At 46.4% G+C, this 25,839-nt stretch overlaps 2 protein-coding genes across 3 annotated transcripts in view; both read right to left on the bottom strand.

Annotated features, from left to right (window-relative positions):
* Positions 1-3,866, bottom strand: part of Mrps28 (mitochondrial ribosomal protein S28) — a 95,898-nt gene extending 92,032 nt beyond the window's left edge. Inside the window, exon 1 of the mRNA XM_052180891.1 lies at positions 3,628-3,866. Within this exon, the coding sequence (XP_052036851.1) occupies positions 3,628-3,837 (210 nt within the window). The 5' untranslated portion in view covers positions 3,838-3,866. The remainder of the gene's footprint in view (positions 1-3,627) is intronic.
* Positions 3,867-9,593: 5,727 nt separating this feature from the next.
* The window catches only part of Tpd52 (tumor protein D52), an 87,077-nt gene continuing 70,831 nt past the window's right edge, over positions 9,594-25,839 (bottom strand). For both annotated transcript variants that reach the window (XM_052180890.1, XM_052180889.1), the window contains exons 3-6: positions 24,563-24,711; positions 21,147-21,248; positions 14,150-14,198; positions 9,594-11,179 (exon numbers count right to left, since the gene is read on the bottom strand). In XM_052180890.1, the coding sequence (XP_052036850.1) occupies positions 11,057-11,179; positions 14,150-14,198; positions 21,147-21,248; positions 24,563-24,711 (423 nt within the window). In that variant the 3' untranslated portion in view covers positions 9,594-11,056. The remainder of the gene's footprint in view (positions 11,180-14,149; positions 14,199-21,146; positions 21,249-24,562; positions 24,712-25,839) is intronic.

The raw sequence follows: 25,839 nt of genomic DNA, 5'->3' as shown, positions 1-25,839 counted from the left end.
ATTTGGAAGGCAGGCTTTTTCTATTTAAATCAATTATGTTTTGGCTATAATATAAAACATTAGCAGAACTGCTAATACTGTGTAAACACTGAACATATGAAGCAATCAGGAAAATACTCAAAATTACGCTTAGGTAACTATAGCAATTTTCAGAGGTAGCAACTAACTACACTATGTTTACTGACAGGCTAGTTTCGAGTGCTTTAAATAATAAATTACTTAACCCTGCAATAATCTATGGCTCAGCTTTCTTTTATAACAAAAAGAAAAGGAAAAAATGGGTATACCGTAGTTTTTCAAAAAATACAGCTAGAAGAGGCTACAGAGATGGCTCAGTAGTTAAGGACACTGGCTCATCTTCAAATTGACTGCGCTCAATTCCTAGCACCTATATAACGGCACACAACCGTCTACACTCCAGTCCCAGAGAATCCAACGCCATCATCTGGTTTCCTCAGGCACTACATGAGCATGCAAACATACACATAAAAATAATTTTAAAAAATTTAAAATACACCTAGTAAACAAAGCAAAATCAAGAATTAAGGCCAAGACTTTGTAAATGCAAGGAATATACTCTTTTACAGTGAAGTAACTGCAAACTATATCTACAACATGAACCAACTGTGTTTTTAATGATATATGATATATATGTGTGTATATGAATAGTTATAAACTATTTGTGTGTATGTCTGTATGTATGTTTATATGCACAAATTCATACATAAAATTCAAGGGGTGTATATTTAAAAACTCCTTTTCCTCCTTGGGAATGATGTTTATTTTACATAATACCTTCCTGTGCTTTTTAAAATCAATGTTACTTTTATCCTTTGTAAATAAACTCTTTCAAAAGTCCTGATCACACAGTATTTATTCATCTTCTAATTTCTTCAATTAAACCCATAAACTCCAAAAAGTGACTTGAGATTTTGCTCACAAACGAAATCCCTATCAATCCCTAACAACTGCTTGCATTCCTCACCACAAAAGGAGTGTAGGAAAACTTCCAGCAAATACTAACATTTTAACCAGCAGGGTATTTTGAGCTTCTTAGCTACTCTAACATCATTTCTGCTCAATTACTATCATGGACAAGCACAGTAAGCTCACAGCCCACCTATCCTGTGTGTGTAAGGGCTTGTGAGTAGTCACAAGCAGACAACTGAAGCCCCTGTGTGACTGAGTACGACTTATCTGTACACTCCTTGGTAAAGCTGTACTTAGTCTCCATTGTGAAGCCGACTACACAGTGGGATCATGGACGGAAGAGACACACCTCCTGTGTGCGGTGTTTACACAGAGACTCAAGGGAGAAAGACACACCCTGACTGTGCCTGGCACTGCCCCACCGTCCATGCAGAGGAAGGGAAATGACAAGGAGAGCTCAGAGTGCCACTCATCTCCCTCTGCTTTCTGGCTCAGCTGTTCCAGGCCCTGAGGCCCAGCAGGCCCTCTCTGCCGACTGGGCTATGCCCTCAAACCGCGGGAGGAAAGGTCCTCTCTTCCTTACGCTGCTTGTCGTCGGGTCCTTGGTCACAGCAAGGAGGAAAGTAAGTACACAGGACAGTAAATACTTACCAAGTGCCCATCATGGACCACAAAGCGGTCAATATTGAGAACAAACCAGAACAAGAGAGAAAAGGACCTTTGCCCACCTAAAGGCTCACTTCAGCCTGTAGTCACAGCGTAGGGATACTTATGGGGGTGGGAAGGGGCATGCCACAAGGAATATGGGGAGCTCAGAGAACAGTTTGCGGGAATCAATTCTCTCCGGGTCAGCAGGCTTAGCAACGAGTGCCCTCCTAACCCCGAATGACACTTTAAAAATGCCATTTACATGATTTTATTATAACAGAAACCCAGGCAAGTCATGATGACACGTGAGAGGTAGGAGAGTCACAAATTTGAAGCCAACCTCACTTACTGGGGACCCTGTCTCACAAAAAAAAGGAGCAGCTGTCGCTGGAGCTCTGTGAGAGCAGGCGTCCAACATACTCGAGGCTGTGGGCTTAATCCATTGCACAGCACAGCACAGCACAGCACAGCACAGCGCAGCGCAGCACAGCGCAGCACAGCGCAGCACGAGAAGATCCCCTAGGGAATGCTGGGTGCAGCATTGGTTCTTACAAAGAGCCTGCAACAGTGACGTCCCTCTTGGCTCTTCCTCCAGCTCTGCAGTCTCTGTGATCCACAACCTCAACTGGAGCATGCATTGGCACATAATAAACCCATGGTTGGAAAGCTGCTCACTAACAACGCACCGGCGCTCGTTTAATGAAGAAAATCATTCTGGAAGCCACCTCCTGTGTCTTGTCACGGAGCCCAACGTTAGAATGACTCAGCTGCGGTGCCTCAGTCTGGATGCTGCGAAGCTGAGAGCCAGTGAAGCAGAAAGCACAAGCCTGACGTACGCCCTCCTCCCCAACTAAAGCAAGATGCCCAAGACCTTTAACAAGGAGCTGGGGAGCTACAGTTCACAGCCACACCCGCCGACACTGGGTAGCAGAACGAGGTTTGTTAAGCTGTGTTAACAGACTCCACGCAGTGTGGACTAGGCAGGACACAAACCTGGCCTCTGCCTGAGAAAACACAGCACCCTGCTCAGAACAGTATTTAGAAGGAAAGGAATCATGGTCACCGTCTCATAGCTAAGATCTCTCCTTCATTAAACTCATCACTACTGACTACATGAAACCCACAGATATGATTAAGATTTCCAATAAGCTGTCCTTAAAATAGGGAGATTGTTCTGGTTCACCTGGTGACCCTAGTTAATCCCAACAGAACTCAAAATAAAAAGAGGGGAGCAGACACAGGGTCAGTCGTCATGAGGTAGTGAGTATGAGGGCTCAGTGATCGCTGTCGGAGCAGATGCGAGGTCATCATGAGGTAGTGAGTATGAGGACTCAGTGATCGCTGTCAGAGCAGATGTGAGGTATAACCAAATCTCAGGATTTTAAAAATCCCAGCCTTGTCTATTTGCACTACTTCATGTATCTAAATGTTTTGTCCTATTTTACAAATAATGCTTTCCACAAATGGAAAACAAAACTATTTTTCTTAAATAAAGGGTCACTTTCGGTAAAGGAAAGTGAAATACTGACAGTTTAACTCATACGCCCAGTTCACAAGAGCTTTAACAGTCATTTCAATTCAATTAAGATGTTTGTGACCAGCCTGGACTCCAGCTGCGTGTGGCAGAGCTAAGACCTGGAGCCGTTTTCCTCCAAGTCTGACGGGTCGCCCACAAACCCGCTGGACACCGGGCCCAGAATGGTGGGCGGAGAGAACCCACATGCTGGCCCCGCCCTAGTGTCGCCTCAACCCCACCCCAACCTGCAGGCTCCTGCCCCACCAGGCTGGCCCCGCCCTAGGTCACGTTAGCCCCACCCCCAACCTGCAGGCTCCTGCCCCACCAGCTGGCCCCGCCCTAGTGTCGCCTCAGCCCCACCCCCAACCTGCAGGCTCCAGCCCCACCACGCTGGCCCCGCCCTAGGGTCACGTTAGCTCCACCCCAGCCTTCAGGCTCCTGCCCCACCACGCTGGCCCCGCCCTAGTGCGCGCCCCTAGCCCCTCCCCACGCTCGGCCCAGCGTCCGGACGTGGCGCCGCGCGGCCTGCTTACCAGTCGGAGCTCCGCCTTCCGCTGCAGCTCCGAGTGCCGCTCCAGAGCGCTCGCGAAGCCGCCTGAACGCGCCCGAGGAGCGGAGGAGTCGTGGGTCGCGCTCTCGGAGCCACTCTCCGTGCTTGCATTTCGCAAAGGCTTGGAGAAGACAAGCGCTCTCAAGAAACGTCTCCCAGCAGTCCCGGCGTGGAACCCACACAGCGCCGCCATGACGCCTGCGCGACCTCTGACCTCTTCTGCACGCTTGCAGGTCAGGGGACGGGCCGAGGAGAGCCCCGCCCCCTGCCTTAATCCCAGCCGATTTTGCTGGTCCCGTAGAGTAATGCCCGCCTGACCGCTCTCCTCCAGACGCCTCCCGAGGGACGCGGTGACGCCACAGCTGCTGTGCCCTACCGTCTCCAGAGGTCTCCTTGGTTATCCATTGGAGTAGACAGCACCTCCTGCGCCTTCGTTATTCAGCACGAAGGGGTCACGCTTGAGATTTGAAATAATTCTTATTGTTCGCCCTCCAGTTTTGTAAACTCCAGGAAGGAAGGAGATTGTCTTTGCAAATGGGTACAAAGTCGTTCGTAAAACTGGTGGGAGATCTGACCTTGGCCACTTCTGTTGCCAGTCTCATGCATTACAAAACCCAACAGAAGTTTTATCCTGGCTAGCTACCATCATTCTCTGAGTTAAGCTTCAGGCGTAGCACTTCCATACTCCCATACCCAAACACTTGATACTGCTTGTTTCTCCGCAGTGTAAATCCCCAGGATTTGTCCATCCATTTAAGAATCAAACCTGACACCATACGTGCAAAAGTATTTGCCTTTTAAGTGGACCACTAGTCTAATTATCAATGTAATGTTAACCTACAAATTACTAATTCCGGGGGCAGGTGTCACAATTTTCTATGTCATTTGTACATAAATATATTTCCCCCCTCCCCTTAAACCAGGGTCTCATGTAACCCATACTGGCCTTGAGCTCAGTGTGTAGTTGAGGGTGACCCTCAACACCTGACCCTCCTGTTTCTCCCTGAATGGTGGGACTTTGCAAGTACTGTCACTACCAGGGCCAGGACAGAGCCTCTTTTATGTCTTTGTTAGTGTGAGGCTTCCTCAATGCTGCAGGTGTATTCTGACCTTAGAATGTCGCATCATTTTTGCATCACTTAACACTCACCATTACCAGTCGCCATAGGGAGAATCTCACAAATTCAGTAGGAGCCTGAAAGGTAGATTCCACTCCAAGTGAGATCATTCTGCACACTTAAAACTCATTTCTGCTGACATTTGAGTGGATTCTCTATGGCTATTACCATTTCAGTTTCCTTTCTAAAACAGTGTAGTAAATTGTAGAGCATGGTCAGTGACCTTTAAGAGCCCTCAGCAGTCCCGAGTAAGGAACTTTCATCTTGGGCAATCCAGTATCCCGGGGCTGATTTGGTTTTCCTACTTGGGAAAGCAAGCCGCTCATTTGCAAACTTAAATTGCTTCACTTTGAGTGCTTGCTGGCATGGCAAGGCCCTGGGTTCGGTCTTCAGCATAAATCCTCCATCTGGATGACCAGAACAAACGAGCTCCCATCTTTAAATCCAACAGACATGTTATATTCACGTTACCTAAGCTCGTGGATGACCTGAAAGACAGGCAGAGCGGGGGAGGGGTGCCCCCGTAGGCGTAGTCTTCCTGTTGATGTATGAACACTCGGTGAGCACATCTTGAAACCTGCGACTCACTTAAGCATCAAATGAGAGATTAGAAAAGTGAGGATCGCCGGGCAGTGGTGATGCACCACTTGAATCCCAGCCCTCAGGAGGAAGAGGCAGGGGAATGTCTCTGAGTTTGAGGCCAGCCTGGTCTACACAACAAAATCCTGTCTCAAAAATAAGAGAACAGGAGGAGAGGAGGAGGAGAAGAGTGGGGTTCATAGTAAACCACTCTAATTGGAACTTCTCTACCCTGGGGATAGTGCTCATCTGAGAAGCCACGGGCTGTCAATAAAGGCCTAAGGCCATGTTTGGGACACCTCCCCTCAAGTTGGTCAGTGTATCCTGGAGACACCTGGCACAATACAGACCGCTGTCGCTGCTCTTGTTTGCCTATCAGGACATGGCAGTAAAACTCTGCTGAAGACAGTACACATACTAGTCACAGAATATGGAGAAATCAAGTTGGCACTGACCAGTACTCAGTGTACTAGAAACGTGCTAGGGGGAGGAGGGGTGCTGAAAGGCAGGAATCATCAGTTTACCGAGCTGTGAACCCTGTGAACTCAAATAACCAGCATGGCAGAAGATGCCCAGGGGTGAATGTTATGTGGGTAACCAAACACTTCTTGAACTTTAAGGCCTGCTCCACAGTGGTAGAACCAATCTGGTTACTGCAGATTTGTCCAAAAACTATGATTTTGCTAAACAGGTGTACTATCAAACTGCCCTCTAAATTCCTCTCTCTACTCACAGGTTAGCACAGCTCTCAGGCCTCAGCAGAAGTTTCTTTGTGCAGTGGAGGGTGGCTGACACAGAAACAACTGGTCAGAGTGCTGAGAGCGTGTGCCCACAGAGAGCTCAGCCACAAAGGAGACATCTACATCACCATCCCACACCCCAAGGCTCAGGGACCGTCCTGGAGGAGCAGGTAGGCCAGAGAGGACCAAAGCCCAAGTGCTTTCTGGGCACAACAGGATCCCTGTGCTCGTGAACTCCCAGCAGCTGTGTGTGCCCAAGTGCGATTGCACAAGATCAGGACAATCAACCGTGTAAAATAGACTGGAAAGTAGCTCTTGAGTCCCATCCAACTGGGGCGGTAGGGACAGTTGATATCTTCTGGGGACTTAAGAGTCAGGGAGGTTGTTTTTTAAGGGTGTGGCTCCTGGTAGGTGGACTATATTCCAGTGAATGGTTCAAGATCGATAAATGACAATACAAATTAGAACCAATGGATTATTAAAGTTTGTTATTGGGAGTAGGAGGAAGAAGCAGATCTGGGAGGAGTTAAGGGGAAAAGTTAGTGCATATGATTAAAACATATGCAAGCCTCAAAGATACTTATTTTTCAAACTGAAATAGTGAGGAGATGGGAATTTTCAGCTGGGGGTCAACCTGAGCTAAGAAATGAGATCCTGTCTCAAAAACAAAGCAAAGTGTGTGGTGGGGCATGCATGGGATCCCTGCCTCTGGTAGATGGAGGTAGGAGGATCAGGGCTTCAAGGTCACTCTTGGCTACAGAGCAAGATGGAAGGCAGCTTGAACTGTGGTGAGACTGCCTCAAAGACAGACAGATACCTAGTGAGTCTGCAAGAGGGCTGTATATGCAGGACCTCCAGGCACCAACAGGCATACACTATGTAGCAGTACTGCTGCTCTGTACATCTTCCTACTAGCTCTATTAAAATACTTCCAAGTTATTAATATCCATTGTAAAAATGTTAACAGCAGTTAGCAAGGAAAACGAATAAAATATACTTCAAAGTCCTGATCACACCAGTTGGCCTTATCCTCATCTACCAAGTTGTGGCCTCAACAGCACTACACACACCCCACCCCCAAGAACACCAGTGTGCTAAAGGGTGCTTCCTAAAACCTCCATAGCCAGTAGCTCTGAGTGACTTGGCTGAGGTGACTCGGGCTGGGGTGTGGCTCAGCATTTTCTAGACAAGCCTACTAGGGTGAGCCCTGGGTTCAATTCCCAACACCAACTCACTAGAAAACTGTGGTTCGTAACTGCACAGCAAAGACTGGAAGAAAGGTCCTGAGACATAGGCAAGCTATATTGTCACACTTAAAGACATTCATTTTAGCCTCAGAAAGAACCATTTTAGAGGTCACAGAGATGGCAGAGGACAGCATTTAGGGAGTTGGGATAATACTAAAAACTAGTCATATTGAAGAAAAAAATCCTAGAAATAAAGGAAAAATAAAGTATTTGGAAGTGAAGGGTTTTTAACATGTTCATGTGTGAGGGTGCACATCAGCACACGTGGAGGCCATGCTGGGTGCCTTCTTTCTATGAGGAGGGATCCAGGTCTTCCTACTTGCATGGCAAATACTTTACTCACTGAACCATCTCTCCAGTTCTGAAGTTGAGACTCTTAAAGGTCATAACCACTTACAAACGTATTTAAAGAATAAATTGTTTGGATATTGCTGTGTGGTAGGAAAACAACCAAATTAAAATTATCACACCATCAACCAAACTCAGCAACATCACAGCTACACAAAGGAGGTGGTAGGAACTGAGTCACTAGCCACTGGAGTGGGGAGCCCTGGAGGGTGCTGAGGGTACACTGGCCCTGAATTCATGCCTTACCCCAGGATATAGAAACTGCAGGATTAAGATCTGCTTTGGGGGGATTGGATGGGGGCTTTGCAGAGGGGAAACCAGGAAGGGGGACATTTGAAATTAAATAATCAATTAAATAAAAATCCGCTGCTTTACTTAAAAATGGCCTGTCTTTATTATCTGTGCTTCTGATCATCAATCCAAGAGAAAACAAGGACTGATCTCTGGGCAGATGTCTCTTCACAATGGGAATAAATACAGCCTTTCAGCTGGTCTATTAAAAAGGATCTGGAGAGATGGCTCATCAGTTCAACTCCATACTGTTACCCTCACAGAATGAATGCTCTAGCTCAGTTCCCAGCATGCACATCTGACCAACTCCAGCTGTGGGACAGCCTGATGTCTCTGCTCTCCACAGGCGCCTCTACTCATATGCACATAACACACTTGCATACACACACATAATGGAATAAATCGTAATTTAAAAGAAAATAAATCTAATGAATGCAGGATCCTGGCAGTCACGTTGCTGTGTCCTCTAGCACACTTGCAGCAGCCATGCAACTCCACCTGTGCAGCTGCTCGGCTGCCCGGCTGGCTGCCCAGCTGCCCAGTGGCTGGCTAGTGGCTGGCTTTGTTGCTTTACTTTGCTGGTTTACCTGTCAGCATCTGAAGAGTCGAAGAGAAGTTGCAAAGATGACTCACCCTTTCCTGAGAGAGGGGAAATACATAAAGAACCCATACCCAAAGTATAGTTTTTATTGCTTTCAAACACTTCACAGAAAACTGTGTAGCTTAATTAAAAGATCCAGAAGGGGTTCAAATTAAACCTTTTCTGTATTCCAAAAATTGTGTGTAGTGGCTGAGATCCGGCTGGGGATGAGTTCTCTCTTATTCATTTCTCAGGTTTGAAACTGTTCAGAGTTGTCGCTAATGCCCCACAGAAGCTTGAGTTAGGGAGCTCTTCCATTACCGTCTATGCCCTTAAACGGCTGAGATTTCACAAATACCTCAGCTTTCTCTGTTGCTGTTTTCCCAGCCTAAAACACAAATCCCAGTAAGAGGCCCTAACTCCTCTGCAACATTTCTGTTAATAGTTGTTTGTCATTTCCTTAGCATCTGTGAACTCAATATGGATCTCCAACAAATACCCTGGATATATGTGAATATATTCTAATTATCCCCATTTAATTTTCTGAGTTAGTCCCTCACCGTTTTGTATGATTCTTGGCCAGGCAGGGTGCCCTCCAATGGTAGCTTTCTAGATGAGGTGTGGGCAGACTTTCTTCCACACTCCTGTCTGTGTGCACTGCTGCTCCTCCTCTCCTCCACTTACACCATTTTCCTCATAGGAGAATCTCTTCACAAAAATTGAAGATTCCTTATAAAAAAAAAACAAAAACAAAAAACAAACAAACAAACAAACAAAAAAACCCTACCATCTTATTTGGTTTTGCCCAGTTACAAATATGGAACAGGCACCCAGGAAACAATCTTTTAACAAGATGTTGGCAAGAAGAAAAAGAAAAAAAGACTAACTAATAGAAAAATCAATATATTGAATAATCACAATATTTCTCTAGAGACGAATCTCTACAGTTCCAGTCCTCTAGGAAAATGCTTCCAGAACACCAGTTGATTTTAGAATACAACAAGCTTTGTCCAGACCACTGTCTTAATAAATACTGAAACCTACACTACTGAGACACAGACTTTATTAATATTTTCACATATAATGGAGCACAGTTCCCACTGCACCCAAGTAGCAATCAGGAATGGCAGTATGTCGTTTGGTAACAACTGACGCTGTGGTTTTTCAATTCTGGTTTGCAGAAACCTTATCCTCAATTAAATCTAGTCATGCTTTTGGAAAATGCTTTAGGTCACTCCAAACTTGGCAATTAACATTTGGCATGGACAATGGTAAAACTACCACAATAGATAAGTAACAGATACAAACTCATAGGCCACAAACATACAGCAAAGGAAACAGCGGTGCATCAGTAGTAACCATAGCTAACAGAGGAACTTAGCAGACACATCTGGAAGCTTTGATTCACAAGCCCCAACAGTTCTCACAGTGTGAACGAACAATGTCTGCAGTGCAGTTCACAGTCACTGACACACTGAAAACAAGTACAGCCTGACAAGCTCATTTGTATGAACGCCTTACAGCCTTCGGAGTTATCAACAATGCCTTAGGAAAAAAATAGTCAAGTTGTATTTCTCATAGAACTTTCTGTGCTTCCTAAAGGGTGTTAAATGGGTTTAATGGAGGCAGTAATTTCCCCTAAGGTAAATTTTATTTAGCATTTTTATAGCTGTATAGGCCTAAAGACTTTTTGGTCTGAAGACTTTTGGAATTATCAGCGCTGAGTGTGGGATCATTCCAACGCACTGTAATATCGTATACTAGACTCACAATGTTATTCTGTCAATTTATCTGAAATTAAATTTTAATCTTGTAAAAAAATGCATAAGACTGGTATAATAAGTAACCGATATGCTGAAATAGATGCATCTACAGATGACAGTTACCAAGGCGGGGCAGGACCCACACTCTCTCCACTGCAAGTTTGGGAGTCCACATTTTTTTAATTTACAGGACTACTGAACTGTGTACACACCTGCATACTTTAGTCTGGTGTCTTTACAAAGCCAAGACATGGTCCTCACATAACTGTTTATCCACGAAAAAAAAAAATGTAGCAGGTAGTTTCTCCTTTGAAAGTAATTAAATATTTCCAAGACTTTTAATAACCAGAATTCAGAAAAGAACAGTTTTAGTTAGAAATTGATTAAGTGTACAGAGACCCAAAAGAATGACTCATGTAGATAGTAAAGAAAGATCAAACTAGAACCCAGACGTACAGTAATTTTAAGGGGAAACAGTGTTGGCTTGCAGGGACCTCCCAGAGACTCTGTGGTGCTGCTTGCTATACAAAGGCCTTCCATGCATGCTTACAGGTGTTTCCCCAAGTGGAGGTGAAAGTGGTTTCACTTTGTTTCATTCGCAAACTATTTGGTCAAAGAAATAAGTAAAGCTAAATAAAAGCACATCTCGTAGAAATCTGCAGCCATGAGCGTTGTCGGATGTGCTTGGCTGTCGCTGGCAGCACCTGGCAGTGGGCAGCAGGTCCCCGGCCGGGGCTCAGGGTGGCTCAGGGGCTCTCAGTTGTCTGTTCTGGAGGAGGCTCTGTGGTCATGGTACTGGTAGCGTTCGCTGTGGAATTCAGCACTTCTCCAAAATCACCACCAGCAGGCTTGGCTCCACCTACTTTAGACTTTAAAAAGTGTGAAACAGAAAAGACATCATGAAACAAGGTTAACTGCCTCTGCAGAAAGGAACTTTAAATTTACTTTCAAGAACACTGTGGGCCTCGCTTGTTACATGCGGACACTTCGACACCTGCTTTCTACCTTGAAGTGCTTGTCCCACACTCCACCCGTCACCACCAGCTAATTGCTGTTCACCAGAAAATTTACTTCAAGAACTTTGCACTCTATTATTCCAAAGTATCTACTGACCTCTGTAGATAATTGACAAACATCTATCAATTTCATTCATCTACATTCATTCTGAAATATTATTGAGTATGACAAACGGAGGAAAAGTGAGTGGATTTCTCCAGGTGCACTGTAAGCTTTTCAGCCCTTGCCTACATGAAGCCTACATGAAGCCTACATGAAGCCTACATGAAGCCTACATGAAGCCTACATAAAGTCTACATGAAATCTACATGAAGTCTAGCCTACAGAGTAAGCACTGTCAGGGGTCTTCTCAGGCACCAATGGTGTCAGAACTGAAATCTTAGTGCCAGAGGGACCCTAAGAACTCCACGTGTACTGGAAATGGGTAAAGCTGCACCCCAGCCTACCAGGCCTGAAGCAGTCAGTCGGTATTTGTTTGAACACCACATATGCCTGGCAGTTACACGTAATGAGGAAAGGGGACAGGTAGCACTCAGGAGCCAGCCTGTGACCAAGAACGCATGCTCCATGGATTCGAACGTGACAGTCCTGCTCCCCCAGTCTTTACTGACTGGGCAGACTCTAAAACCTCCCATGCAATCTTTAAATTGTTGGATAATTCTGCACAGCTTGCATCCATTGTTAAATTCACTGAACTATGTTCTTTAACTGTAAACCGCTGTTACAGCTCCCTGCGATCCAGCATACGGAAAGGCGAGCTCCCAACAACTGGTCCCCTCTCCATTCCTCAGTCACCTTCCTCTCCGGGAGAGCTAATGAGACCCTTCCACCGACACAGTCATCTTTACACTGTTTCATTTCACTGTTTGCTCCATTAGATCCTAAGTAGAAATGCTTCAAATGTTATGTGCCATAATATTACATTTAAAGATGTGTTTAAAAACATGTGCGGCAGCAGCACCATGTCACTGACTGACCCAGCACACGGAGCCGCATGCCACGGAGCCGCATGCCTCGGTTCCACCGCCTGTGCCTTCCTCCTGGTCTAACTCCGAGAGGTCTCTGTGTTTACTCTCATTGTGGTCCCTGAACTCATCCACTACCCTCTTCTGCCTGGATCATAACTCCTGCCTCTCAGCCCCTGTTGGTGATCCACGCCCTCCCTCCATTGTGAAGGCTGCCCGTGATGCTTGTAAAATGTACAGAAGAAGCTGCAACCTTGCCTCTTCAGTGTGGCTTGTTTTCTGATGTACAGCTTGGCACTGAGTTTCTGAACAAAGCCAGAACTAGGAGAGGCCCCTGAACAGTCTTGTTGAACAAAAGGAAGGGTTCCTGCAACCGTGGATTCACATACCTAAAGCTGGAAGACTGTGTGTGCAGTGTGATCTCAGAAAACAGCTCTGTATTTCCACAGAGACAAAGAAGTCCATGAGAAAAATCCAGACCACTGGACTGTTACCTCTCGGTCAGCACGCCCTGCCTTTGTAATGTAAAATATTTTTAAGGCTAAGTGGCTCTTCTAATGTTCTGAAAGACTAAACTAAACAGGAGCTTCAAAACGTATTTTTCTTGAATAAGGACTGACTCCGTAGCCAAGGCTGCTCTTGAACTTGTTCTCTCTCCCAGCAGGCTCATTTATGTATAATAATAATAATAATAATAATAATAATAATAATAAATATCAACCATCATCATCATCTCCAACTATACCCACTACAATGATCGGGACTAGATAAAGAAATGATCATCCAGATTACACACAATTACTACAGAATACAGAACATGAGGCGTTCTACCACTGGATAGCATTTGCGATTCTAAGAGCTATTTAGCTTGTATTTGCTCGCTTGCTTTGTGGTTTCGGTGGCTTTGTGGCAGGCTCTCTCTGTCCCAGGGCTAGTATCACACTCTCAGCCATCCCCAGGCCTCAGCCTCCAAGCCCCGGGATTACATGCATGAGCCACTACCCACAATTCTCAAGAGTTGATGATTTTGTAATCATCTTGGAAATAATGCAATTTATAAAGCCAATCATTATAAAAGGATATATGCCTCCAGTAGGGGACTAAAGGAGGTAGCCATGATTAAAATACATTTTATGATCTGTGAAATTGCTAGACAATAAATAATAGCCTCAAAAAATAAAATAAGACAGTGACTACTAAATGACAATCATGAAGTCGATGTAATAACAGAATTAATGGGTTATACAACAATGAAAGATATAGTATCTAATATGAGGAATATGTAAACAGACACATATACTACGGAGATGTACAATATTCAACAGCAAAGGAAAAGGTTTGGGTGGGTTTTAAAGCATAACAGCTCAGACTGTGTGGAAAATCTAACTTTTCAATATTTTGTACTTTCTAGACAAAAAAAAAAGCTAGAGCAAATTTTGTGCAATTATAAGAATATTTGAAATAAAGTAGATGATTAAAGAATTGGTTTAAGTTATCCATTCTGTGTGTAGCATGTGATATCACACACTCAAAAGCAAAAACCAAAAGACAAAAAGCCTACAAAATCCTATAATGTCCATTAGTGAAACAAAGAATGCAAGTCTTAAAGTGCTACGCTGTAGCTGTCTTCAGACACACCAGAAGAGCATCAGATCTCATTACGGAGAGTTGTGAGCCACCATGTGATTGCTGGGATTTGACCTCGGAACCTCTGGAAGAGCAGTCAGTGCTCTTAACCACTGAGCCACCCTTCCAGCCCCCAAATCTTAGTTCTCTGCAGCTTTATGTCAATAATGCCCAGCAATGAGACATAAGGCACCGGTGTGTCACAAGACCATTCACCCCTCCTTTACTTACCTTTAAGTTTTCAACTTTTTCTTCAAATGACTTGAAAGTTGGGGAGTTTCTATGAAGATAGAAAAAAAAAAAGTAAAATTACAAGCACTCTGAAAAAGTTAGGTCTCTGAAGCAGCGTGAGTGAGCACACTTCTCTTTGCTGTCATTCACAATTAGCAATAGGGCAGGGACTTATCCAGATGTGTGCGCACAGGTGTCAGCGTGGACACTTACCATGGAAGACCGGCTTCTGAGATAGCCTACCACACTGCCTGTGAGCTCATCAAGATGGCTACTCTGAGCTACAAGTGATGCTGTCATACAGACATGTCCGTCCCTTCCCTAACAAAGCATCGGGATGTAAGGAAATGGCACCATGAGACCACCTGGCCCCCGGCCCTGTGCTTTAGAACTCTGCTTTAGCAACTCATCTTGCAAGGCATGAATACACACCACACCACCGGGAGGAGCAAACTGTGTGAGGCTCCCTTACCGCGACTGTTGTCAGAGAAGAAAAAGACCAAAAGCGATCAGAGAGCGCAGAAGCTTCCACGTCCCCCACGCTTTGGGCTTGGTCTCTCACCCATGAGCCCATCCACGGGACCTTAAATACCCACCGTGTTACAGAGGCCAAAAGGGCACGGGGTGGACCTCGGCCAGTGGCTGCTGACAGGTGCCCATCCCGCCCCACCCCACGCCACGCCAGGCCAGCTGCAGCTCTCCAGAGCCACCTAGGAAAATGAATTCTCAGGCTCCAACCTGTTCTAGATTCAGAAACCCTTGGGGTGGTTTCAGGGTGCAGCACCTTCTACCCCTCTGGGTGAATCCAACATAGACTCAAGTCCACACCAAGGATGCATACGGTCAGGCTCTGCCAAAGACCGGCTGGTGAACGCAGGCTCCAAGGCCGCTCTGGGGTCATGGGGGGCAGAGTGGAGGGTGAAGCGGGGAGCGAGGGGTGGTAACAAAAGCTAACACAGACAGAGAGAAGCCAAAACAACCCTCAACCGCTGGAGAAGCTTCATCCTGCACTGACATGTTTCCCAACTCAACCAATTTCAGATAAAGATTTTATAAAATGAAATAGAAATAGTAATTCTTTAAGAAAAAAAATAAACAAGTAGAATTTCACACTCTGGATCTCGTGAACCTATCCCAACACGGAAGAACAATAGCTGCAAGCTTCAGCGGCGCTAACGGCACAGCATGCTGGAGCAGAATTCTAGTTCTCTACATAGTGACGGACGGGTTAAAATCCAAAAGAATGGCAGGGAGCATCTTGTAAAGACATACTTTACCTCATAGCAGGCATGCTAATCGAGTGCTGAATGGAGCGGATACTGAGAGGCAGCATTAAAGAGAGACAGAAACAGGTTAGTATACAGCGGAGCGACACGAGAAGCTCACCACACTCTGACAGTTTGTTGTCTTGGCACTGTGAATAACAATCTGCTTTTTGAGGTGGGAGGGAGATGTCAACATTATTCCAAAGGAATTTGACTTTCTGAGCCATTCATGAGCCAAATGCATCCCAAGAATTCTGAGAGCCAGTAAGACAGGCCTGTCTTCCCCTCACACTGAGAAAGCTGTGAAGCTGTGTGATTCCGGCTCTACACAGCAGCAAGGCTCAGAAGAGATGGTAGTCAGAGGCAAGAGCAGAAAACTGAGATTGCAGCGTGGGTCTTCAGGAGTCCGAGTGTCCATCACCTCCCCTCAAAACTGTGAGTGCACACGCACATGCGTGTACACACACACACACACACACAGAAGACCACATACAAGCAAGCCCCTGAAAAGCCGCAGTGGCCATCTTTCTCTGGGTATTTGTTCCTAGGCTGGACCAGGCCGGTGTCTAAACCCACCAGCCATTTGATGACTCTAAGCTGTTACAAACCCCACAGCACTCCTTAGCAATAGCAGTGACTGCTCTTCAGTTAGAGACAACCTTGACCTCAAGACTTCCTAGAAGACATTCAAGTACCACGGAGCTCTCCATATTCTGGGCTTTAACTTCTACCCCACAGCAGCACATACAGCCCACGGACTGACAAAGCTTTGAGCCTGTTCTCCGCTAGACTTTCCTAGACACCAGCTCACCAGCTGAAAAAAAAACTTCATTCTTGGGCTTCTATTAAAAACAAAACAAAACTCTATTTCACCCATAGTGCTATTTTACACCCAATACTTTGGTTACTAGTGTAGGTTTTCGGAAAGTACTGTTTCCTTTGGGTAAAGCGAACAGTTCAAGTATTAATCCTCGATGACATTTAAAAGAGTGTGTGTGGTTTACTGTATCTTCGATGACTGTTGTTACAGATGACAAGGTGTGATTTCATCAGGTCTACCTGAATATTACTATGTAATTTATGATCCTGATGTTCAGCAGAGTAGGAAAGCTGTGGTAAGAGTCGGGACCCCTCGGTGCTGTGTTCTCTTATGTCACACTGAAGTTCTCCACCTACAGAAGAGGCACGTGCTGTGGGTGAACTGCACAGGAGGAAGGGAGCAGTTCTTCTAGTTGATATTTTAAAGCGTACTCTTCCCGTAATTGAAGGGCATAGATGATGAAAAATGATCCGTCTAAATTCTGGACAACAGAACTTGAGTCATCAATTTTCTGACAAAAAAAAAAAAAAAAAATCCTGGAAGAGCCACGCCCACAAGACACCTGGGACCCTAACTCCTATGCCAGATCAGTGGACACCACCCACCACTTCTCCCCTGTCAGTCTGCAGACTGCTGGCACTGTGTGGGATGTGGGAGCTGGGACAAGATCATCACCCTGAAATCGGACAGGAAGTGGCCATCTCAGGTGGATCTCGGAGCTGGAGAGCCAGCCAACTTAAAGGCTGTGGAGGAATGGTCAGACCGCGGAAGGGAGGGCTGTAAGGACTGAGAGCCTGCTTCCAGGAAAGAGGAATGGGAGCAGAGGCAGGATGAGAACGGAAGGAGAGAAGGGCAGGGAAGGAGAGGCAGACGCTCAGGTTTCCTCGGCGTCCAGGCACCATCTCGGTTCCCAAGGCTTTCGAGAAGTCGGCTCGAGTGGGGCTGGACTGTCCCCCCCACTCTTCGGTCTACAAAACAGTTCTGTATTTATGCAAAACATTCTCTCTGCGCTGAGTGAAGGCGCATCAGTTTCTGCTCCTCAACAAAAACATTCTTCCCTAAGATGCTCACACCAGGAGAAGCCTCTGGCCACAGGAGTGGCCAGAAAAACAACAAACGTACTGCTCATGGGATTAGCACATCGTTTGATAACATTAACAAAACGAGAAGGAATGAAAGCGATTACGGGTTTCAAAGCCACAGACAAACCTGGTCACTGTCCTACACTCAAGCCAAAGCTCCTTTCCTTCCAGCAGTCCGGTTTTCTGAGCAGCACACAAGCTAGCACTCTCTAAGTACGCCTGAGACAACACAGAAGAAAAGGCGAGGACCTTATAATAAGGCTTATTTTGTATATTAAAAAAAAAATCACTGGGCTGAATTTGAGTACATTTTTCTACCTATATTTCATAATTTTTTTAAAAAAATCATTTAAAACAGAAAGAAATGAATTGCTAGAGATAGTTTTGAAGACAAGGTCTCTGCAACCGTCTCAGTGGGAAGAGCATGGCATGCGCATAGAATCCAGCCACACCCCAGTATCTGATCCCATCTACAGTCCCACAGATGGAAGGAACCTCACGTGTGCACAGAGGCTGCACTGGGACAGCGGGCAGCTGTCCGTTCATCTCTGGCTCCTCTACACAAAGTTACACAAAGCTTCAACTGATGCATCGCTTCCAGTTCTGTCCTCAGCTGACAGCAGCATAAAACCTTCCACAGCAAAGAACCAGAGTCTCCAGTTAACAGACAGGCTGCCGGGACCCATCACGCCAGCAAAGCAGGACTCACACCGAGGCATCTCCAGACACCACTGGGAGGACACAGCGGCTGCTCCTCTGCAGGCTTCTCAATCGCACGCTCGCACGCTCGCACTTCCACAACTCTTTCTCTTTAAAAACCTCAACTCTATTTTTTTTTCTAGATTCTGACTCTGTTATTTAAGCTTTCCATCTCAATATCATTGAATCATTAGGAATATAGAAAGCATCAGATAATGTTGCAATTTAGAAGTTATTAAGGTACATTTACATTTTGTTGAAATCTATTAATGAAAGATGATTATATTAAAAAAAAAAAAGCTCTCCATCTCCGATAATACAGAGCAGGGAAGAGAGAGGAAGATTGTGCAGAGAAAGGGCAGCGGTTGACGGGTCTGCGGCAGGCCAGGCACGCCTCTGGGACCAGTCCCACCTTGCTCCCACAATCTCTTCTGACTTAACCCTTACAAAAGCAAAAGTGCTGGCAATGCCCAGGGGTCAGAAGTCACTCCCAACCACATTGATCTGGGGACAGGGTCAGTGCTGGGACAAGGGCAGTGCGTCCAAATCTAACCATCAGCCATCTTCCCCACCTAGGAGCTGCTGGAACATGTGAAGGAGCCGGTCCTACGGGCCCACAGCTGAAGCATCTCACGACATAAGGCAAGAGCAGGCTATCTGAGAGGAGTCCAGGTAAGGACTGGTGGCGTGGCGGAAGCCAGGGGCCTTCGACCAGACCGATGACTCACTGTGTGAACATGTGTAAGTAAAGCTGTGTGGACAGAGGGTGTGCTGCGGGACCCGCTGTGTAGACAGAGGGTGTGCCTCGGGATCCGCTGTGTGGACGTAGGGTGTGCCGTGGACCCGCTGTGTGGATGGAGGGTGTGCCGCGGGACCTGCTGTGTAGACGGAGGGTGTGCTGCGGACCCGCTGTGTGGACGAGGGTGTGCTGTGGGGACCCGCTGTGTAGACAGACGGATGGAGGGTGTGCCGCGGGACCTGCTGTGTAGACAGAGGGTGTGCCTCAGGGACCCGCTGTGTGGACGAGGGTGTCCTGGGGGACCCGCTGTGTAGACGGAAGGAGGGTGTGCCGCGGAACCTGCGTGTGGACCAAGGGTGTGCCGGACCCAGTGCAGCTTTCATGGTGAGATTTTGTTCTCTGCTTTGTTTTGGCGGCAGGGAGGATGCAGGCAGGATGCAGGGGTAGAGGGCAGATACAAAGAGACAGGGACGGAGTGGGACTGGGATGCGTGGTGTGAAACTCAGAGTCAATACAAAGCTAAAAAAAAAAAATTAAGAATAACAACTGGAAAAGGGAGACAGGGAGAAAAAACAAAGCAGCCATTCAGTGGGCCATAGTGAGAGCCAGGGTCACCCAAGGTGATGACGTGAGCCACTCAGAAGGGAGAGGGAGCCCAACATGGCCGTCCTGTTACTCTTTAAGCATCTCCCACTTGTCTTCTCGAATACCCGCACATATAGCCAGAGTGTGCACAAGAGAGGAAGACGGGCTCAGCACCACAGGACTCCTACAGGGCTCGACAGGCAGGGCTTGTACTTTCTCACTGACAAGGCATACCGTGTGTGCTTAAAGAAAAGTTAGTGGAGAAATAATAAAACAGAACAGTATGCTAATAAACCAAATACTGAGAACGTACAGGGTAAGCAAGAGCTCACTGGGAAAGAGCACTGTATAAGATAGAAGAGATAATAAATACCACCAGACAGTACAAGTGCAGTCCACTACACAACAGGACCCACGGGAAGGGGAATTCCAACATCCTTACAAAAGCATCAAAAGCAAACAATCAGACATGAAAACGGAGAAATTCTGCATGCCACGGTAAAACTGATAACAATAACTGAAACTTCAAAAGTCATTTCCAAAGACAGCCCCCGGGCCATGGTGTGAGACTCCTCACAGACGACACACGTGAGTGCCCACAGAGGCCGCACACCTAACCTCACACACATCTCACGTGACTGCCAGGCAGCAGCGGGGGTTCAGACTCTCCTTACCTAAACGAATGTGAGAAAGCTTGCAATCTGTAAGAAGCCAGAGGAAGTGTTAAAACAGAAAGGAAGTTCTGATGCATGTATCACAATTAAATCCCTGCTTTCATAAGGGTGCATGGTTTACGTAGAGCGCCTCAGCACTCCAGATCTGGTCAACATTAAAAGAGGTAAGGGCACCTGGCAGGCGCCCCCCAACTCAGAAAATGTGTCCTTGTGATATTAAGCTTAGAACAGTGTAGTTCTCAAATATAATGCATGAGGAAATGGATTTTAATACACAGTATAATATACTGATACAACAAACCAGTTCATCTAACTAACAAAATTCTGGTTGTAAAACCTATTTTTCTCCACAAATAAAGCATACACACTCATGCAATCTAGGCATAGAAAAAGACAAACAGAAAGTGTGCACGCTCACACAGGTGCACGTGTAAGGTGCACGCTCACACAGGTGTTCGTGTAAGGAGCACGCTTACACAGGTGCACGTGTAAGGTGCACACTCACACAGGTACACATGTAAGCCACGTTGACTGTGTTCAGCGCCATCTAAGCACAGAGATAGATGGAGGCACAGAAGCACCATGAAGCAGTTTTACCAAAATGACAAGAAGAATTCTGCAAACTAATCTCAAATACAAACACACAATTTTTAAAAAGGAACTCAAAATCAAGACCTGAGCCTGAGTGTGGACGTGGTGAAGCTTATGGGTCAGTACAAACCAGTGCTCACAGAAGCACCTTGGAGCCACTCTATGACACACAAATGTCACACAGAGACAGTGAAGCCCAAGCATGCATTCGATGCTCTTGTACGCATCCCCTGAAAGGCACCCAGCTCTGCCACACCCACACGTGTGCAAACACCACAGGCGGACTAGTATGCAGGGTCAAGGAGGGCTGAGATGCAACAGTTTGCAACCAGAATTTTTCAGCAGCCCTTAAAAGGGCTCACAAGATGCTCGTTTTGGAGGTTAGAACACCAGGCCTTGAAGATTCAGGCAAGCATTTCAGGCCTTGGCTTGAAGGAGGAGCCCAGCAGCACCCAGACCCCACGGCAGGGAGGGGCCACCAGCAATCAGTGTGCAGTTCAGTTTGCCACAGGACTCATTGAGGGAGGGAAAGGCACACATACTTCACGTCCTCCAGTTTTTTGGTGATGACTGAGCCAACTGATGAAAACGCGGCGGAAGCCTTCTGTCCAGCTTGCGATAGAGTTTCGGATGTCTTCTTGTATCTAGAGTCAATTATGAATGGAGAACAGAGGAGAGAAATATCAGCTGGGCTTTTCTGTAAATTCTTTCCGGCACAGTGCTCATCACCTATGGAAGAACTCAAGAACAAAACAGTTTCAAGACTTCCTTTTTTTTTTCCGGTTTTTTTGAGACAGGGTTTTTCTGTGTATCCCTGGCTGTCCTGGAACTCACTCTGTAGACCAGGCTGGCCTCGAACTCAGAAATCCGCCTGCCTCTGCCTCCCAGGTGCTGGGATTAGAGACATGTGCCACCACCGCCAGACTTAAGAACTTCTAATGTCCTGCCATCATGTCCTTCTGGCCTCTGGATGGAGGCAGAGAAAAGGAATGGATGGAGCAGTTAGGGTAGGGCTGGCAAAACTCAAGTGTCCCCTTCCCCCCAAAAAGAAAAGCAGCACATAAATCAAAAATCCTATAAAGCCAGGGCCTGGGCAAGCAAGTCAGTCAATAAAGTGCTTGCCTTCCAAGCCCAAGGACCTGAATTTGAGACCCCAGAACCCATGGGTGTGGTGGCTCTGGCTGTGATCCAAGTGTTGGGAGAGACGGACAAAAGGGTCCCAGGTTCAGTGGCCAGCCACTCTAGCCTACTTAATGAATTCCAGGCTAGAAAGAGACCCTGCCTTAAAATATAAAGAGCAAGCCAAACAAACAAAACTGCAGATGGCTGCCCCCAGGGCTGCACTGAAGCCTGCCCCTCCCCACACACACGTGCAGACATACGGACACGAGTAAGATTCTATACAGAAACAGGACTTGAGAGAGAGAGAAAACGCTGCAGGCATTCTGAGACCAGGGAAACCTTGTGTGATCACTTCTGTATCAGAAGGCATCTTTGGGGCACCTGAGGCTGTTTCCAGGCCAGCTGCTTACATCTGGCTCAAGAATAAACTCTCTTTTCTTTCCCTCTAGAGCAGAGCTGTATTTTAGGTCTCAACAGGCTAAAACCAACCACGAAACAAAACTAAACATGAGCCAGAATTTGAAACCTCACCTTTCTTTCAACCTCTCAACCTCAGCCAAACAAAGCACAGTGTAGCGCGATTCCTCGGATGCTTTTACAATGTTACCTCACAGGAAGTGTCAGGAGCAAAATGGGTAGCTGGCTAGACTACCAAGCAGATGTTATGAGAGCGATTTAGTTTGCTGGACTAGCTTTCAATGTATATATAGGATACTAATACAGAAAATTATTACATGATCACTCCACTTCATACCAACCAAACATGGAATCTACCGACAGGATCAACCCTCTCCACTGCAGAAATTAGGGCTGGGGAAGTGTTTCTGCTTTTGTTTTGTTTTGTTTTTGATTTGGGGAGTTTTTGATTTGGGGAGTTTTTGTTGTGTTTATTTTTGTTTGTTTTGTTTCATTTTGTCCTACATCTGGATCAAATACAGGGAACAAACACTGCTCCTGCTTAGTATAGTCAAAGATTAGTTCCTTGGATGGTCTCCTCTGCCAACTAACATGAGAAAAAAACTAAACAAAAAGATGAATGCTTGTACTAGAGTCATAGCTCAGTGACAGGTCGTTGCCGAGATGAGCAAGGCCACAGGTTCAAGTCCCGGGACAGGATGAAGGAGGAAGAAGAGGTGGTCAGAAAGGCACCGACTGCCAGAAGCCTGCTCCTACCCCGCCAGCACAGTAAAGATGCTAGATCATAATCTGTGTGATCACAAAAGCAAAAGTAGGAGGGGCTGGCCTCTTCTCTTAGCACATATGAAGCACTGGTGGCCTCTTCTCTTAGCACATATGAAACACTGGTGGCCTCTTCTCTTAGCACATATGAAGCACTGGTGGCCTCTTCTCTTAGCACATATGAAGCACTGGTGGCCTCTTCTCTTAGCACATATGAAACACTGGTGGCCTCTTCTCTTAGCACATATGAAGCACTGGTGGCCTCTTCTCTTAGCACATATGAAACACTGGTGGCCTCTTCTCTTAGCACATATGAAACACTGGTGGCCTCTTCTCTTAGCACATATGAAGCACTGGTGGCCTCTTCTCTTAGCACATATGAAACACTGGTGGCCTCTTCTCTTAGCACATATGAAGCACTGGTGGCCTCTTCTCTTAGCACATATGAAGCACTGGTGGCCTCTTCTCTTAGCACATATGAAACACTGGCAGAAAAAGCTTGGGCTATTAGAGCAAAGACAAAATCGGCCATCTCCGCAGATGAGTTCACATCCTGATCCCACCATTCTGTGTGGCTGTAATCTCCAAATGTCGGCTACCTGAGCCCATTCCTTATTGGGCTATCTCCTCACCCAAGCTGCTGGGTGACGCTGAGAACTAATAACCCTGTGCAGGGTGTAAGCATGGACCCTCCCTATACTGACACTGATAGAACTGATAGTTCTAAGAGCCCCAGTGGAGGCCAACAGTCACAGCCGCACTGAAGCCAGGCAACTCCAAGCCGTCTCTTACATGACCACTAAGTAACTGAGTGGTTTAGGTAGGAACCACCACAGGCTCATGTGTTTAAATGCCTTGCTGTGGGGAGGTTTGGTCTTGTTAGAGGAGGTAGGGTCAAGGCTTCAAGGTCTCAGATGCTCAAACTAGGCCTAGGGTCATTTTCCCTTCTGCCACCTGGGGATCAAGATGCAGAACTCTCTGCTCCTTCTCCAGCAGCATGTCTGTCTGCAGGCTGCCATGCTTCCCGCCACGACGGCAATGGACTGAACCTCTAAAGCTGTGAGCCTGCCCTGATTAAATGTCCTTTATAAGAGTTGCTGCAGTCATAGTGTCTATCTCTTCACAGTGATGGGACCCTTAACCAAGACAGGTGGCGTATACAGCATGGATACTCTGAGAAAGAGAGGAATCATGCCCAAAGCTGGACACAACAGGATGTCAGGAGATTTAGTCATGTGACACAAAACAGCATGAAATGTATTCATTTTATGTCTAAAATTTTCCGTTTAATATTTTCTGACCACGTAGAACTAAAACCTCAGGAAGAAGGCAGGAGGAGGAGGAGAGGAGGAAGAGGAAGAAGAGGAGGACGATGAAGAGGAAGGAGGAGGAGCAGCAGAAAGAGGAGGAGGAGAAGGAGAAGAAAACAACACAGAAAGGGAAAACAAATATCCAACATTTTTGAAACTTGAATACGGTTCCCTCAACCTGTAGGTGAGATTCTATTCCTTAAAGAGTCAGGTACTCTGAAAGAACTGGAAAGAAAAGGCTGTGTGATCCAACGAGAAAACATGGAAACACCCTCTTCCTCTCCCCAAAGAAGAGAAGAAAAAAGCCCTTTACGCTGTCTGTTACGTGTACAATCCAGGGAACATACGCATTGGTTGCTGTCACATCTTGCCATCCTTTGGCGATATTCTGCTTGAATTCCTGAAGCGAAGTGATCCCAAGTTTCCGCTTGATCTCAGCGAGATGCTTCTCTTTTGCCGCCAACACTTGAGACAGAGTCTGGATTTCTTCTTCCACCTACAGGGAACAGGGTTGAGGAGGAAACACAGGAAGATCTGGTCTGTAAATTATTAAGAACATCAAAGCCAGCCATGCACCGATGCTATCGTCATTTCTGGGAGTGTAGGTTTGTTCACTTGAGACAAAAGTCTCACTGTGCGTCTTTGGCTGACTGGAACTCTATATAGACCAGGTTGGCCTCAAATTCACAGAGATCCACCTGTCTCTGCCTCTACAGTCCTAGGATTAAAGTTGTGGTCCGCCACTCATGGCTACACTTAATTTTTTTCATTAATTTAGCTGTCTCTTCATAAACAAAGTTGTTGAGAAAGCACAGTAATAATGCTTTCTCCAGCCGAGCTACTCTGAAAGCTCCTGGCTGTCCTGCTCTGTTACCTCAGAAGCCTCAGAACTTCCCCGTTCTCACAGAAGAAAATACTCATGTCACCCGAACACCACTGTGCTGACCTCTTTCCTACCAGATGCTTCTACTATGGTGCCTACAAAAGCTGCTGTTCACATACTACATCAAGCAATCTCCGTCTCCCACCAAAACATGTACAACCAATCTTCTTGTATATTTCATAAGATTTCATAGTGGATCTGCCAAAACCACGATTGTATAAATTAAGCAACATCCATTAGGGCCTCACACTATGTGGGTCCCAACCTAGACTAAGCACCCCACGGCTAAGGGTTAGTGATGTGCCTGACATGGAGGAGGGGCTGGACGTAGCAGGCTGTCTCTCTTAGGAGCCTCTGAAAGGACAAGATAATGAAGGGAGAAGCTGAAAGCTTTGGAGGCAGAGGCGCTGGGAGGGAGGGAGGGAGGGAGGGAGATCGTGAGGTGTAGGAGGCTAAACACCCAAAGGAGAGAAGGCTGCAGCAGAAAGGCCGGGGAGCGCAGTGGCGCGGTGTGAGACAGACACACCACATGGAGAAGATTGGAAAGGCGCATCCTGAGGCCTATCATCAAGTCCCCGTACAAGCCCATCCTGGCTTCCTGCACAGCCTCAGCCTCAGCCACGTGGCCCGCAGCACAAGTCAGAAGTTCCAAAGCCATGAGGATTTAGGAAAACAACAAACAGCTTTGCTGAGGAAAGTACATCTACTAAACTCAAGTGATATGCTGTTTAACCACAGAGA

The sequence above is a fragment of the Apodemus sylvaticus genome, chromosome 4 (assembly GCF_947179515.1).
Source record: "Apodemus sylvaticus chromosome 4, mApoSyl1.1, whole genome shotgun sequence".
Lineage (NCBI taxonomy): Eukaryota > Metazoa > Chordata > Mammalia > Rodentia > Muridae > Apodemus > Apodemus sylvaticus.
Note: the sequence above shows the minus strand (reverse complement) of the source record. Positions and strands in the feature narration are given on the sequence as shown.